At 47.5% G+C, this 17,120-nt stretch overlaps 1 protein-coding gene across 1 annotated transcript in view; it reads left to right on the forward strand.

Moving 5' to 3' along the window:
- LOC135827077 (uncharacterized) overlaps positions 1-17,120 on the forward strand; it is a gene marked incomplete at its 5' end in the record, with an annotated part of 210,613 nt that overhangs the window by 106,045 nt on the left and 87,448 nt on the right. The window contains one exon of the mRNA XM_065339601.1: positions 1,137-1,235. Within this exon, the coding sequence (XP_065195673.1) occupies positions 1,137-1,235 (99 nt within the window). The remainder of the gene's footprint in view (positions 1-1,136; positions 1,236-17,120) is intronic.

The raw sequence follows: 17,120 nt of genomic DNA on the forward strand, positions 1-17,120 counted from the left end.
CCGCCATCGTTGAGGATTGGAATCGCCTTCCTCCAGAGCTCATCACAGCACCACTTACTCTACCTCGCCTCCAGCAGTTCAAAGAAGGCGTTCATAAGTATCTGCGATCTGCTGACTGGCATTGGGCCTCTACGCACCTGTGATCTGTGTGTGTGTGTGTGTGTGTGTAGGTGTGTGCGTGTGTGTGTGCATGCGTGTGTGCGTGCGTGTGTGTATAGTGTGTGTGTGTGTGTGTGTGTGTGTGTGTGTATAGTGTGTGTGTTTGTGTGTGTGTATAGTACTTGTGTGTGTGTGTGTGTGTGTGTGTGTGTGTGTGATGTGTGATGTGTGTGATGTGTGTGTGTGTAAATGTGTGTTTGTATAGTACGTGTGTGTGTAATACTTTCGTTTGTGTGTGTGTATGTGTGGCTGTTCGCGTGTGCGTGTGTGTGTGTGTATGTGCGCGCATGCGTGTGTGTGTGTGTGTGTGTGATTTCGGATACCTGCTGCTGGGCGTATGCAGTCAATGTATGGTGTACCTGAACCTCAACATTTTTTCCTTCCATTGAACAACATTCCGTGACCGTGCTGCCGCCCTTATTTCACATTTGCTCTGTAGTGCTCCTGCTCATTTTTTTCTATTTTCGTATTTTTCGGTTTGGCGCGCATGAGCAGTGCTGAGGCCGAGACCCCTGGTCGGTTTAACTGCTCTTGCCCCGCCTCCACTGCATCAGCTGCCATCGCTATGTGCATCTCTGTGAGTTTTTGCCGGCGTTTGCACCATGATGGTTTGTGGTTATCTTGTAAAAAAAGTGTGTGTGTGTGTTTGTGTGTGTGTGTTTGTGTGTGTGTTTGTGTGTGTGTGTGTGTGTGTGTTTGTGTGTGTGTGTGTTATCCCATCACTAGTTGCTGTGTCTAACGTAGCTGTTCTTTACCATTGCTTCTGCGATGGGCAGGTCTGAGATCTGGGATCTGAGGTGTGTGCGTGTGTGTGTTTATGTGTGTGTTTGTGTGTGTGTGTGTGTGTGTGTGTGTGTGTGTGTGTGCATGCGTGCATGAGTGTGTGTGTGTGCGTGCAAGGGTGCATGTGCATCAACATGTGTATGGATGTGGGTATGTGTGTACATGTCTTGTCTTTAATTTGCTGCTACTTCCAGGATGGTGACACACCATTACATCGTGCAGCATATAATGGTCATGTTTCCACAGTGGAATATCTTCTCACTTCTGGACATTCGTTGGAACCAAGGAATAATGTAAGTCAGATTATCCCTGATGCATGCTCGTTTTTATGAGCAGAAAGAAGAATTACGCAGTTGAATACTTTTTTGCGAGTAAACTTCCGTGCCTTCTCTTCATGTTCTGACGTACCTTCTCCTGTACATTGTCTCCTTCCGCATCAACAAGGTAATATAGCGGCATGAGCAAATGAGAGCAAGAACAATGAATTATGTATAGGCATGATGTATATTGGTCACGTATTAATCATCGTTGTTTTTAGCTATTCTGCTTTGACCTGGTTTTATCACTACATTGCTGTACATAATTTATTGTGAAAAAGGAGAAGGACAAAATGTTCCGAGTTATGACTAACTGTCTACCATCGTAACCAGACCTTATACAGTCAATGAGTGCAACCATTTTTTATATATATTTACAATGAACTCAGCTCACAAGCAAAGACAAAAAAATTGCATAGTGGGAGCATAGCGATGGTAAGGCTTTTTGCCCTCAGCCAACCTGAGGTCTCGACGTCATGGGGACATAAAACACACCAAAATGAAAGAAGAAGAAACAGTTGAAAGGAGTGACAGGTACATGATACGAAATGTTAGGAGGAGAGACAGGACATTTCAAGGAGGAAAAGATCACACAGCCAGTGTTAGGTGGAGAATGAGAGAAAAGAAGAACAGTTGTTATTGGGAGGAGTATTTGGAGCGTAATTTAAAAGTCATGGGGTGAGGCAGATGTGATGCTGATACTCAGAGATGGTCATGTGCCCACGACCAGTCGTTGGTCTTCAAAAAATGGTTGGCTGCAACCTTTTAACCCTAGGACGGCCACCACTTTCAGTACTCCTAGAACGGCCAAACGGTGTCATTTGACACCTGCATACATTTCCATGTCTAAGACCTATGATATAGGTTATTATACTTGTTGTTTTCAGTGCTGGCTATCACTAGCGGCATTTATGATGTACAAAACACTTTAGGATTCACCCAGACACTATTGTTGGCTATACGCAATTAAAATATGATGTACGCGTAACGGCAATTGCGAAGGATGAACTCAATTACAGGCAAAACTTCAATTACTTGCATAGGAATGTCTTATAATCACAGAGTTGCAATAACAAGCAATGTGTGAACGTCACTGGGCACGTGGGGAACTGCTTTTCTGGAATATGTGCTTTGGCATATTCGGATTACTCGACCGTCACGATGAATACAACACAGTAACAAATAAAAACATGGCCTGACTATGAGCATCATTGTTTCACCAAGCTGACACATATGCTGCTAGACATGGTTTCAAGATTAGGCTAGTAACGACTGCATTTTAGACTCTTTCAAAGAGGTATACCCTTCTCTTGTCCTTGGCTGGCACTTAGCAACCAGATGCCATGACTAGCTACAAGCTTATTGACCGGTGCAGGTATGAGCGTTTTCTGGATGTGCATGAACTAGCAAAGGTCTGGGATATTGTGAAGGGGTTGATGCCTGTCACATCTCTTCATTTATGTAACCGCCTTGCAGGGGGACATCTTCGGGAGTAGTCTTTGTTGAGTAGATCCACCACATTCGATCGAAATAGTCAAGGACATATCTGGTCTTTTGCTAGAATTGGATTATGTGGGGCTTCCTACTCTCACCATGTAAAACATATGGCTCTAGGTGGTCTACACAAGGCGGACCATTGATAATTCTTGCTACTTCTACTTTCTACGTCTACCGTCTTTGCATCCTACAATGAAAACTGGAAAACAAAATGCAATCCGCGATTATTGGCAATGAGGTTAGATGATAGTTCACTTCAATTTACCAAAGTGGTTCATACTGCAACTCTTTCTTCTCCAACAGTTTCTTGACCAGTAATGCATTGATGATGAAGTTATCAGTTATTACTTAGCAATTAGCTTCTGCAGCATCCGGGGCCACTAAAGAGAGAGAGAAGGCATCCCAGCGGCTGCCTACCCGTTTAGCCTGAAGCGGGGGAGGAAGAGGTTTGGTTCAAGAGCCTCATTAGCTCGTCAAGTAGTTAGAAAGGATTATCTACACAGCTCCATCATTGCGATAATGCGGTGTACCATCTCCAGGTTACAGAGTTGCGATTCCTCTTCCTCAACACTATCTATTTTGGGGTCTCCACCACTCCTGCAACTGTTTCTGACAATTCTTTGTCTGGACTATCCCGCAATCCTCGTCCGCTCTCTGGAGGCTCGTAAACCTCAATGCATTCTGAATCCACAGGTACTCAGGTGTTGTGACCATGCGATTCGCCCTCATATGACAGAACAGATCCACCACTGCCAATGGTCACTACCCTTGAACAGCCATAAAATGAAGATAAAGTGGGCAATTTCGCTTTCATGGTCATCAGATTCATGCATGGTAATAGGCGACATCTATTCTAGTATTTCCTTGGCCGTCAGACCGCGATGGCTCCTCTGGGGCAATTTACAGGAAAATGACAGGGATTGAGCAGTATCAAGGACATTAGCTGAAGAGTGTTTGTGTAATCTGCGCACGAATGGTTACCCGCCCCAAATTCGCGATTCTCGCCCGACGGTTGTATGTTGATCATATATTTTGTCCTGTATTCAGCGATTTTCCTGCCCATACACCTTTCTTTGGTCTGGTTGGCATACGAGCAACTCGATAATGGCCGACACCTTCGAAATGTGTTCATATTGTTTCCATCTAGCTGCAATAATGGCTTTTTATGTGCAGGTGTCAAATGACACTGGTTGGCTGTTCTAGGTATACGTACTCGCCATTATGGTACCTCGTCAATTACAAATCAAATATTTATGGCAGACGAAAGAGGAAGCAAAATTAGGAATAGTCACAAGATTTGAGCTCATTCTGATTAGCCATATTTCGGTAATTCCAAAAGTTTGACTCGCGCGGTGTCAAATGACACCGTTGGCTGTTCTAGGGTTAATGTTGCAAGTTCTTGGTGCAGAATGGACCAGAGAAGTCTCCGGTGGGCAGCTGGATCCAGACAGGGACAACTGTGTGAGGGTAGGCTCGGCACAGGTTGTTTCGGGAACGGACTGGAAGTTCATTTGCCAGTTGGTGTGCATGGCCTTAAAACATCTCTAAATCGTACTACAGGTGGAGTGGACTGGATCGGATTTGATTGGATTTTTGTTTATAGTGGTGACTATAACAGACAATTGCCTAATTACAATAGACCCACTCGAGGGAAAGATGCAAAAAGATATGAATAATTAATATAATAGACTACCGGTATTGGATAGGCGATCATGATACAAGGCTGCGCGTTGCAAGACCATTATTTAAACGCTCGAACATTTGACTTAATGTGACACTACAGCGGCCTTCCAAACAGCGCCACGTCAGATACAGTAATTTCTTGCAATACATGGATGCCAAATGATCTAGACCAAGTCTCGCAAATAAAGGGCTTGATGGGCTACAAAAACCAGTATCGTACACTGAACGCAAAGCTCGCTTTAGCATTCGTTCAAGCCTACCTAATTGGGTTAAGGAAAGGCCAGCAGAAAAACAATTTGATGCATATAGAAAATCTGGCAACACTAGGCACTTTACAAAGGTTTCTCGGCAAGTCAGCGGAATATTGTGTCGATTTCGGAACAGAATACCAATTTTACTGGCAAGTTTGGTGACCATAGAATCAACTTGAGTCCTCCAAGAAAGATCCTGGTCCAAATGTATTCCAAGGTACTTTGCACATGTCACTTGTTTGAGCTGCACTCCATGACAGTAGACTGCAAATTGGTGGTCAGTAATATGTGGCGTAGACAGGAAGAGTGTCTTCCGGGCATTTAGAATTAAATTGCGGTTTGACAGTCAGGTACTAATGGCTGAGACAGCTGCAGACAGGGAGTTGCTAAGCGCATTCTTCTGCGTACCGCAAACATACAATAGAATATCGTCAGCAAATTGAATAACTTTCACACAAAACTCGGAGACAATGGACTGGATCGAACGAACATAGATTACAAAAAGCAGCGGACCAAGAACAGAGCCCTGGGGAACGCCACACATGCAGGGGAAAGGAGGGCTATAGTTCTCAGCAATGTGCACTATTTGGCGACGATTGGACAAATAGTCGGCAAACCAAACTAATGCTGAACCAGATATGCCAAGCTCAAACAAATCTTTAATGAGTACTTGGTGCCTGACCTTGTCAAATGCTTTGGACATATCCACGAGCACAGCTCCAGTAATTTGTCCGGCATCGGGAAAGGGAACAAACGTGTCCGTGACGAAAACTAGAGCGTCTTCCGTTTGAATGTTGACGTCTAAAGCCAACCTGACAGGGAGGGTACAAATAATCCTTGTCCAGAAATGAAGATAGTTGTCTATGGACAATTCGTTCTAACAGCTTCGACACAATTGGCAGGAGAGACACAGGGCGATAATTTCCCGGATCTTGAGGATTTCCAGCCTTGAATACCGGCGTGACATGTGCCAACTTCATGCCGTCCGGCACAGAACCAACAGCAAGAGATGCATTAAATATCAATGTTAAGGAGGGAGCTAGCAAATCAGCGCAGGACTTCAGAAGAAATGCGGGTATTCCATCACTGCCTGTCGCTTTGCTGGTGTCCAAGGAACCCAACAGTTTACGCACACAACCTATTGACGCCGAACTGAAGGATGTAAAACCCTTAGATCCCACTGGGCCCTGTGGAAGACACAGTTCAGGTGCTCGTTGTTGATCACTGGCAACATCAGCAAATACACACCCAATGTTGCTTGCAGAGCATTGTGGAACGGACTGAACACGTTGTCTTCCGGATAACTCGTTCAAAACCTTCCACGTTTTCCTCGGATTACCTTGAACACTGGTGAACTTAGACTGAAAAAAATCGTCTTCAATTCACGGTTCATACGACTCACGATACGCCTGGCTTCCTTAAACGCATCCTAATAAGTCTGGCACTTAGATTGCAGCCATTTCCGATGAGCGTGGTTACGTCGTCGTATCAACAGGAACAAATGTTCATTGACCCATGGTGAATGCTGTCTTGGTCGGGAAGACGCGTGGCGCAATGGAGCATGAGTATCAAGAATGGGCACAACCTTAGTCAAGCCACTGTTGCCTAATGTCGTTGCAGGACCCACGAAGTTCACAGAGGTTGGCGCAAGAAATATCCATACGACTGTTTGGTGTTGGGGTTGCTGGGGTGGCAGCATCCTCTTTAGAACGGGATGTGCATCTGGACAATCCATCTTGTACAGGACGCAAAGTGCTGCAACCATCCGACGAAGAGCAAGACTCGGTAGCCAAAACATAAGGGCGATGGTTTGGATGGCCCGGGCTTGCACACGGTCGAGTCTTGCAAGATGAGATGGGGCTGCTAACATCCAGACGATGGAGCAGTACTCCATCACTGGAGCAGTACTCCATCACTGGGCGCACAAAGGCATTGTAGGCTTGGATGCACCCGGGCACGTCTAAAAGGTGGAAAGCCTAACACAAATCGCCAAGTCGCTGTGTTGCCCGGAGGGCTACGATATAAAGGTGGCGCCGGAAGGTAAGCTGACCAACAAAACTGACGCCTGAGCTCCTCTTGTTCCCTCAGGTTAGATCCGTTGAAATCAATCTGTGGCATGTTTCATTGGGTGCGGTGGAAGCTAACAGTCAGTGCTTGGGATTTGGTTCAAATTTCTATCTTCCATTCTTGACTTCAGAGGGAGATGTTGTTGACTGCTAGCTGGAGGGCTTGGGTGGTGGAGGTGATGTTGGCATGCAGTGTAGTGTCGTCTGCGAATGAGGCTAGGTCAGCACCGGCTGGTACGTGGTCCTCGCAGTCGTTCACGTATATGAGGAAGAGAGTCGGACCCAGAATACTGCCCTGGGGGACTCCAGTCTGAATTGGGAGCCTTGAGGATGTCTGGCCACAAATGACCACTTGAAGGTAGCGGTCAATGAGGTAGCTGCTGAGCCACTGGTGCAGTTGCCCACGCAAGCCGTATACGTTGGACTTGTGTAGCACACCGGGGTGTGATACGCGATCAAACGCGCCGGCTATGTCAATGGTGAGTGTGCGTGCTGCGCCTTTCTCCCCGGCTGTATGCAGCCACTGGTTGTGGAGGCTGGAGAGGAGGTAGGCTACACTATGGTCATGGCGAAATCTAAACTGTCTTGTGGAGAATACGTTGTTCGACTCGAGGAATTTAGTTATTGTTCTGTTGATGATTGTCTCCATCACTTTGGACAGAATACACAAGAGCGAAACTGGATGGTAATTGGAGGGTAGAGACTTTTCCGTTTGAGTATAGGGACTATGTTGGCAATATTCCATGTCTTGGGCTGTATCCCAGTTTGGAAGCATTGTGTGAACAGTGTAGAAAGAGGTTGTTCCAGTTCAGCAGAGCAGGTTTTCAACACTCGTGCCGGTATCCCATCTGGCCCGGAAGCCTTTGATGGGTTGAACTGCCAACGGGTGCGCTCGACAGCAGCCACACAGAAACGGTAATCCGAAAGAGCCAGTTCATTAAGAGGCCTGACATATGGGAATGGGGCTGACAGGTCATCATGGCCAAGACTGCATTTACTTCCAAAATAGCGGGCCATGCATTCTGCTTTGTCAGCGCCGGCTGTGTTCTCTCGTCCATCGGGATCACGTAATGTCGGAACAGATTTACGACCCCTTTTGCCAGAGGCACACTTGACGGTGTGCTACCGGTCACTGGGTGGCAGCTGCTTTGAGGTCATTTTCTGTCTCAGTTTCGCCATGAAAGCACTCTTCGCAGTTTTGAGACAGGCAACCGTTGAGAGCCTATCATCTTGGTAAGCTGACTGTCGATTGTCGTCAGACGCGTCATCTCTCAGGTATCTTCAGGCACGTCATTTCCTCACTGCGGCAGCAGTGCACTCGGGGGTCCACCATGGAGGGCCGAATGCACAGGTTTTCAGGGTATTAGAGGGGATGAATCTCTTCATACCCTCCACGTTCCTCTCTGAGATGCCATCGCATGACAGGTCTGGATCAGTCCAAGCAATATCTGCCCAATTGGTGGTTCTGACGAAGTGACGGAGCCTGGCCCAATCTGCATGCTGATACCTCCATACAGTTCTTGATATGGGAGGCTCGCGTGATGCACGGATCTGGAAGTCGGCAAGTAGACAGGCATGGTCAGATTTGCCAAGAGGTGGCAAAACAGAAACAAATGATTCTACGGGTAGGTCGGACATCATCTGGTCCAGTGTGTTGCAGCCGTGCGGTGGTTGGTCGACTAGCTGTTCAACACCGTGCATGTAGCACATGTCCTCTGCATGCTCGACACCTCTAGTTGTTCTGCTACTGTGGAGCCACTCTTGGTTATGTACATTGAAGTCCCAGCAACTATCACGGCAGAGTTGGGGCAAAAATGGCACAAAACTGACAAGGAGTACTGCGACATTCGGCGACCTGACTCCTAGCTCCAACACTTCTCCAAGGCGCACAAACCAACAACCTTCCAACTTGAAAGGCTCAGGTTCGGAAAGGTCCAAGAGGGGAAGGAAAGCGCAACGAAGAAGAGCACGAGCTACGCGCCACGGCAACAAAGAATGCCAAATGTTACTGGATGATGACGAAACTAGTAAGACTATTGGACATACCGGCCTTTCTACAACTCGACGACGCAACAAACCACCCAACTTGGGAGGCTCAAGTTTATGTGGAAAACAAAGAAAGGGGAAGTTAAGCGAAGACGAATTGTGACAAACGGAAACATCAACATTCCACTGAACTTCACTACACTGTATCATTAATAATTATTTTAAGTGTGATAGACTAGTTATGTGCAGTAACAAGTTGTTCCACACGACGTACGTTTTGCCGTATAGGTTATGGCGGCTCATAAGGTGTGCAAAGTTGAACTCGGATGGTGAGCCAATTAATTTATGGTGAAAAAGGAGAAGCCCAAAATGTTACGAGTTATGACTAACCATCCACCAACGTAACCAGATCTTATACAGTCAGCGAGTGCGACAAAATGGTGGTTGGTGGGTAGTTAGTCATAACTCGTAACATTTTGTCCCTCTCCTTTTTAACCATAATTTAATTGGCTCACCATCCGAGTTCATAATTCATTGTATTTGCTCTTGTTTGCTCTTGCTTATATATCACCTGAGGAGAAGGTACGGAAGTTTACTGGCGAAACCATTAGTTTTCAGAACGTTGTTGAAGAGCCTGAGGTTTTTCCTATCAACATTTTTCCTTAGCTTCATTAGCCTGGAAAACGATAATAAGTTACTTGCGTCACCTCAAACTTAAGTCCAATGTCTTGAAGAGATCTGGTATATGTTTCCAAGTTGGCTATTCAAGGATCGCAGCATCTCGGCTTCCTCCGGAATCACTCTCGAGTGATCGACTCCAGGTGTAATTGTGTGATCTGCAAGCGCTTTGTCCGCCCGGACACAAACCACTCTGGCTCGCTAAATCGGTGAAGGACCGTACCTTTGCCTCCTGTACAATATGCATTGTCCAGATGCACATCGCTTTCTACAGAGGATGTTGCCACCCCAGCAGCCCCAATCCCAAACAGTCCACCCCACCCGTAGTGCGTTTCAAAGATGTTACGCCCACGCACACCAACTGGCAAATGAACTTCCAGTCCCTTCCCGAAACAACCTGTGTCGAGCCTACCCTCGTGCAGTTTTCCCCGTCTGGAACCAGCTGCCCGCCGGAGTCTTCTCTTGTCAATTTTGCACCAAGAACTTGCAACATTTCAAAGTTGCAGCCAACCGCTGTTTGAAAAACAACGACGGGATCGTGGGCCCATGATCATCTCTGAATATCAGCATCATATCTGCCTCACCCCATGATTTTCAAATTCAGCTCCATGTACTCATTCCAATAACGTGTTTCCTCCTTTTCTCTCCTTCTCCTCCTAACAGTCTCTGTCTTATCTTTCCCCTCCTTCTAATGTATTGTCTCTCCTCCTAATATTTAGTGTCATGTACCTGTCACTTCTTTCATTTTTTCTTCTTCTTTCTTTTTGGTGCGTTTTATGTCCCCATAAAAGTCGAGACCTCAGGTCGGCTGAGGCTAGAAAGCCTCACCATCACTATGCTCCCACTATGCAATTTTTTGGTCTTTGCCCGAGAGTGGTGATCAATATAGAAAATGAAAAAAAGGAAGAAAACCTCCATTGCCTAGGTATTCACAGAACGCTTGCAGCACTCTGCTTTCTGTACAAGCTCCATTGTTCAACTGGCCCAGATATGCTTCTCACCCGTCTTCCGCCCTGAGCTACCAACACATCAAGCCATAGCACACAACTGCATTCATCACACCAGTTTCAGCTCGCCCCCACTCTTCCCCTCAGAGAACGGGATGATGTACTTTTATCCTTCCCTCAGCACGTTGTGGAGGTCTGGAACCAGCTCCCGCAGTGTGTTCTGCTGAACCCGTGAACAAGGAAAGCATTGCAGATGTTCAAAGAGAAGGTCAATGCCCACCTGCACTTTACCCACTGGGAGTGGGTGATGTACAGGCTACGAACTAAAGACAAAAGACGAAAATGCTCTAACTCTGTTCCATCTTCCATTCACTTCTAGACTCTCTCATATTTTACCTACTTTCCCCTTACTACCCCCCCCCCCCTGCATTATTTCTGTAATAGTTTTATGTTGTTTCTGTGGGGCACTTTTTCTTTCTTCCATTTTTTTACTAGCAAACACAGCCCTTCCAATAATCAGGGGAGGAGGACAACAGTTTACTGAAATGACACTGGACAAGAAGACAAAGGGGAGTAGGGGCAATGTGCGGATGTGGTTGGCGAGGCTCATCCGACCGGAGGTCTCGGAATCATAGTCTACGACCTGGCATCGATAGCAATGCAGCTAGGAAGGGAGGGAGATCAAGAGAGAAAGAGAGAGAGAGAGAGTGAGAGTGTGAGAGAGAGAGAAAGAAAGAGAAAGAGAGAGAGAGAGGGGTAGAGAGAGAGAGAAAGACAGAGAAAGGGAGAGAGAGCCACGAGAAAGAGGAATGAAATAGAATAAAACAAGAAAGAGATGATGCACGAAGGTAGTTGCTGGGTGACATAGCCTCACAGGGAGTCCACAGCCCAGAGCCAATTATTTTGTCGCAAGTGGCGGTAGACCTTCGTCTTGAAGGATTGGAGAGACTTCAACTGGGGCATAGGTTCTGGACACATTTCTGTTTCATTCATCCTTTACACCCCAATTATGGGAACGAACGCTCGAGAAAGCTAGGGGCCGCAAGGAGGAACACTGTTTGTAGCTGATGCTGATGGCGGACACGGTCTTGAAGGCACATTAGCTTGTACATGTACGTTAGAGCATACACTTGGCGGCGGGCAGCTACCCTCTGCCGCAAGGCATCAGGACCAATGATAGAAAGGGCCTTTCGCTGTGCTCGGTCGAGACTTTGCAGGTGAGAGTTGGCTGCACCCATCCATATCAGTGGTGTGTATTCGAGTACAGGGCGTACGAAGCCTCTGTACGTTGTCCAGCGTCCTTCACGACCAAGGAAACTTGATGCTCGAAGCAGAAATCCTAGCCGGGCGCCAGCACGAAGATAAACATTGCGAAGATGGCCTCTGAAGGTGAGTTTGCTGTCGAAAGTCACTCCCAGGAGCTTCAGCTCGTCCCCCTTGGGAATATCATGGGCCATGAATGTTAGTTCTGGGAGTGGCCAGGGGTTGCGGTGGTGACCAATATGCAGCAGCTGCGACTTTGTCGGCTCAAAGCGAACCAGCCATTGTTCTCCCCAGCTACTCAATCGATCCAGGCCAGATTGCATGTCTGCAATACATGAATAAAAAGAGTTATTTCTAGATCGTATGATGGTGTATAGCGTGGTGTCATCTGCGTACACACCCATTCGCGTTGATGGGGAAAGACAGGTCTCAGCATCCTTGACATACACCAAGAATAAGGTGGGTGCCAGGATGCTGCCTTGGGGTACGCCAGCTTTAATCTGGAATTGAGCAGGTTCCTGTCCATTGACGATTGTGCTTAGTGTGCGATTCCGTAGATAGTCCCGTAGCCACTGCAGCAGGCCACCGCCAATACCGAGAGTGGCCGCTCTGTGTAGGACGCCAGGGTGCGACAAGCGGTCAAACGCACCACCAATGTCGACAGCCAGGACGTGGGCACAGCCACCAGAACCAGCTGCCAGCGACCAGTCATGCCCAAGTACAGCTAGTTGGTCCGCTGTTCCAAGGCCACTTCGAAATCCGTACTGCTTGGTTGACAGGAGATGATGTTTTCAAGGTGCTGTTTGCTCTTGCTTATATATCACCTGAGGAGAAGGCCACTTCGAAATCCGTACTGCTTGGTTGACAGGAGATGATGTTTTCAAGGTGCTTCACAATTTGACAGTTCACAATACGCTCTATCACTTTGGAGATGATGATGAGGAGGGAGACTGGGCGGTAATTCTAAGGGTTGGATAGGCTGGCTTTCTTGTACACTGGCACAACTCGAGCACTCTTCCAGGCCTCTGGCTGAGCACCCTTATGGAAACACAGGGCGAAGAGGGACGTGAGAGGCGATGCATGTTCATGGGAGCACTCTTTGAGCACTCGGGGAGGGATGTTGTACGGACCGGACGCCTTGCTAACGTCGAGCTGGTGCAGGAGGCGTTCCACTGTTTGCAGGCGGAAGTGGATTCAGGTAAGTGGGGTGACCCCGGGTTGGCGAGCATGAGGGAGATCCCCCCCCCCCCGGGCCCAAGTCATCATCTCCAAGGCCACGTTGATTGGCGAAATAGGGACCAAGGTAGTTCGCTTTGGCAGCATTCATACGGAGTTGGTGACCAGCGTCATCCATCAGGCATTGTATAGGGGAGCCGTGACTGGCGTCAGCAGCAAATTTGAGCACTGACCACCATTGCTTGTCTCTCAGGCATTCGCGAGGATTGCATCTTCTACTGAGGTCATAAAGCAAGCCTTGTGGGCTTCGCTGACAATATTGCGTCTCCAGGCCTTCCATGCCTTGTCTTTAGCGTTAAATGCTGTGGTGCACTCAGGAGTCCACCATTTGGGGTCTGCTCGGCGGGTAACAAGCTGCTTGGTGGGGATAAATTTCTGCATCCCGCTGGAGATAACGTCACTTAGCTTCCTGCAGGACTCTTCAGGGTCGTCAGTCGCAATGGTGGACCAGTCAGAAGCGCCCCCAGTTGGCCTGATTGTAGCGCCAGACAGTCCTGGAGGTAGCTTGCTCAGCATCAGGGGTGAGATAAAAGTCGGCAAGAACAACCCCATGGTCAGAGCAACCAAGTGGCGCTTTGGCAGTGGTGTCGATAGGAACGGGCATGTTGGAGAGGATGAGATCCAGGGTGTTCAGACCCTTAGTCGGCTGCAAGACATGCTGTTGGAGTTGAGGCTTAGCACACAGTTCTTCCAAGGCCTCTCCAGCTACAGTTGTTTTACTGCTGCAGAGCCAAGTCTCTTGTTGGACATTAAAATCCCCAGCTAGCACTATGTGAGTGCCGTGAGTGCAGGCCACGTATACTGCAGGTCCTAGATACTCAATCAGACAGGTGTCGTTGTCCGCACAGGATCCAGGCCGAAACAAGGCACCGATAACAACAGATTGTTGCGTAGAAAGACTCACTGCGAGCCGTAGGACGTCGTGGTCATCAGTGGGAATCTGGTCGAAGTGCACCACTAGGAGGCCGGACTTCACCCATACAGCAATGCTGCCGCCAAATGCATCCCGGTCACGTTGGATGGGAAGCGAGTATCCTGGAAATATCGCCTCAGAGGCTACAGTCTTGGCCGAGAAGTTCGTTTCTGTTATAACTGCTATGTCAACGTTATCGTTGAGCAGTGCATGCTGCCACGCTTCCAGCTTGTTGATGAGACCAAATGCGTTGTTCACTAGCCAGCGGAGCGGCGGAGCTGCACTGATCAATGGGGGGGGGGGGGCACCAGCTGATGCCGTACTGTCTCTGTAAGCGCTGTCAGCACCATCAGGTGTAGGGTCATATCTCGCAGCGCTGGCAGGGTGTTGTCGGTTGGGCTTCAGACGGTCTCGGTACTCCCATAGCCGGGCGTAAAGAGGCCTTGACCAGAAGTCCGGAGTTATCATGAGGCTCAGGTCTGTGGCATCTATACATAGCTGACACCTTTCCCGTCTGCGTTGTGTGGATGCTGCCGTTATGAACACCGGCCGTTGATCCCCTTGCCTCGAACTTGGGTAGCAATGAAGCCGAGATCCTATGGCCAGCAAGCTGCCCCTCCCTTTCCTCCACCCGTGCCATTCCGTATGTCTCATTCCCGCCTTGCTGCTTTGTGCCGTCAAAATAACGATTTATGTGTTTTGTAAAAACAGTATGATAATAAAGCGAACGCTTTCGCAAAAATGTGCCGTAAAGTATTGTTCCGCTTGATGCGCTTGAGTCTCGTTGTCGTCTTGGTCGTCCTCCTTAATGTAATACACAGTCTACTGTTGGATCATCCCCTTCCGGTGTAGATATGCCAACTTGCTTCTCCTCCTCGACATGTGTGGGGCTGGAGTCAACCCAGAGAAATGTGAAAGTTGGAGAAAGGCCCACCGAAAAACCTACCAAACTGTGAAAGGATCTATCAGCGTCACATGAAGCCAGGTGAGAAGACGTACTGGAGAGGACCGACTTACAATGACACTAGAAGTGATAACAAAAGTGGATGTTAGACAACGTGGAAGACCGCGTAATTAAACCAGAACTTTGAGACTAGAGAAGCTAGAGTGAGAAGCTCCATAAAGAATCATACTGGAGGAGATGCAGCTGAAGAGACAATGAACTCCACCAGGCCATGAGATGGGTACTGTGATGTCACGCAGAGGAGAGATGACAGGACACTGGAGGGGACAACAAAGAAAGGAGCCCAGAGTGGTACTTCATCTATCTAAAGCCATCTGTCCACGTATGCTAATTGTCGGGAGTTGTACTGTAATGACGTTTGCTCAGTGCTGTCACGTGGTAGAGGTCCATTGCATTTGGCAGTTGTAAGTCGACCCCGGTTATAAGTCGACCCTTCTATCTGGAGGTCTCAATTCTGCGTTTTAAAGTTTTCACCCAAAGGAGCACTACTAACCACTCCCTGCTACTAACACATCAACAAATCATGTAAACATTCCTTATTGGAGGATATAACGTCCCAATCCTTGAAAAATGCCAATAAACTGGCAAAATGTGTAAACATGGTGCACTCGTGCATGCAGTGCAGGTCATTTTTTTTGAAGATTCTGATAGTTACCGGTTATAAGTCGAATCCCGGTTGTAAGTCGAACCCACCCTTTTTCCGTCTATTTTAAGTCGTAAAAGGTCGTTTACAACCGGAAAAATACGGTAATTGTTTCCGTCATAAAATACCCATCATCAGAAATGAAAATAGCAACAAGGACGTCAATAATGAATTTGGGCATGGTCACCACTGGGAAAGGTTTGATAATGCACAGTGCTGTGGGGAGATAATATTCATTCATGCATGAACTATGGAGAGAGAGAAAAAGAGGTTGAGGAAACATCAGAAACAAACACAAAACTGGTACAGCAAAAGCATGATGCGTGTATTATGTACATCTATGAACTCGGATGGAGAGCCAATGATTATTTATGCAAAGCAAAAAGGGCCAAGACACTACGAGTTACACTATAATGTCCACTAGCACCACCAGTTTATTTATTTTTATTTTATTTATTTATTCACAATCACGTGGCACTAGCCAATGAAATGGTGATGTGGGCGATAGCCAGCCATGGCGGTAATACAGCTAGAGGGGGAAAGAAAAAGAATGAAAGGGGAACTGAAAAGCAAAAGAAGCTAGGGCAGGGCTGGATATCAACTAGTATGTTGCATTCTGCAGTAGCTGTGTGAATGTATTGTAACATTGGCAGGATTTTAGATGTTGTGGGAGGAGAGACCAATGGCGGTAAGCAAGGAAGAGAGGAGATGTTTGCATAGAGGCAGACCGCGCAATAGGGAAGCGGAGAGAGTTTCTGGTGCGCATGTCTTGAGATTGAGCAAACCAGCTTAGGCAGGAGAGAGCATGAAGAGGAGCAATGCCCAGCTTAATTTTATGAATTGTCTGGCATGCCAAAAAACGCACGCGGACCGAGAGCGGCACAGCAGAAGCAAGGCGGTATAAGTCTGCGCTTGGAGTCAGGCGAGGAAGCCGAAATAATATTTTCAAAAGACGCCTATGCATAACTTCGAGTCGAGCAATCAGTGTTTTAGAAATGCCAGCCCAAATTATGCAGCAGTAATCAAAAATAGGCAGAATGTAAGATGTGTAGATAACATGGCGACAGTCGGTGTGCAGGTGGGTGATGTGTGATGAGAGAAATCCCATTACTGAGCTAACACGGCTGTCTAAATTTTCGATCTGGGATTTCCAGGTTAAGTGTTGGTCAATAATGACGCCAAGATGCTTGTGTTTTTCAACGATGCAGAGCGGGGTTGTGGTGCCTGGAAAGGTGAAGGGACTGGTTACTAATGAAGATAGGTCACAGGAACAACTGGGGGGGATACACATTACAGCAGTTTTCGAAGAGTTGGGTTGCAATTTCCATTTTTCCATCCAATGAATAACGCCATCTATGTTGGACTGTAACTTGGCACTAGCCTCGGGGAGAGTGGGTGCTGTCACAAGTAGTGCTGTATCATCAGCATATAGTGATGTGTGATCCATTTCTGCCAGATCGTTTACATACATAAGGAAGAGGAGAGGCCCCAGGATTGATCCCTGAGGAACTCCAGACCGTACATGCCCTTTGGCAGACAGAGCAGAGCCGACACGCACCCTTTGCTGTCTGCCCGTCAGGTAAGTACTGAGCCACGTGAAGCAAGTACCATGGATTCCATGGCGGGACAGCTTGTATAGGAGCCCGCGTGTCCATACGGTGTCGAAGGCCTTGCTTAGATCAAAGAAACATAGCATGCTGTAATGGCCGTTCTCACGAACAGAAGACATCGATT

Source organism: Sycon ciliatum, chromosome 11, assembly GCF_964019385.1.
Source record: "Sycon ciliatum chromosome 11, ocSycCili1.1, whole genome shotgun sequence".
Taxonomy (NCBI): Eukaryota; Metazoa; Porifera; class Calcarea; order Leucosolenida; family Sycettidae; genus Sycon; species Sycon ciliatum.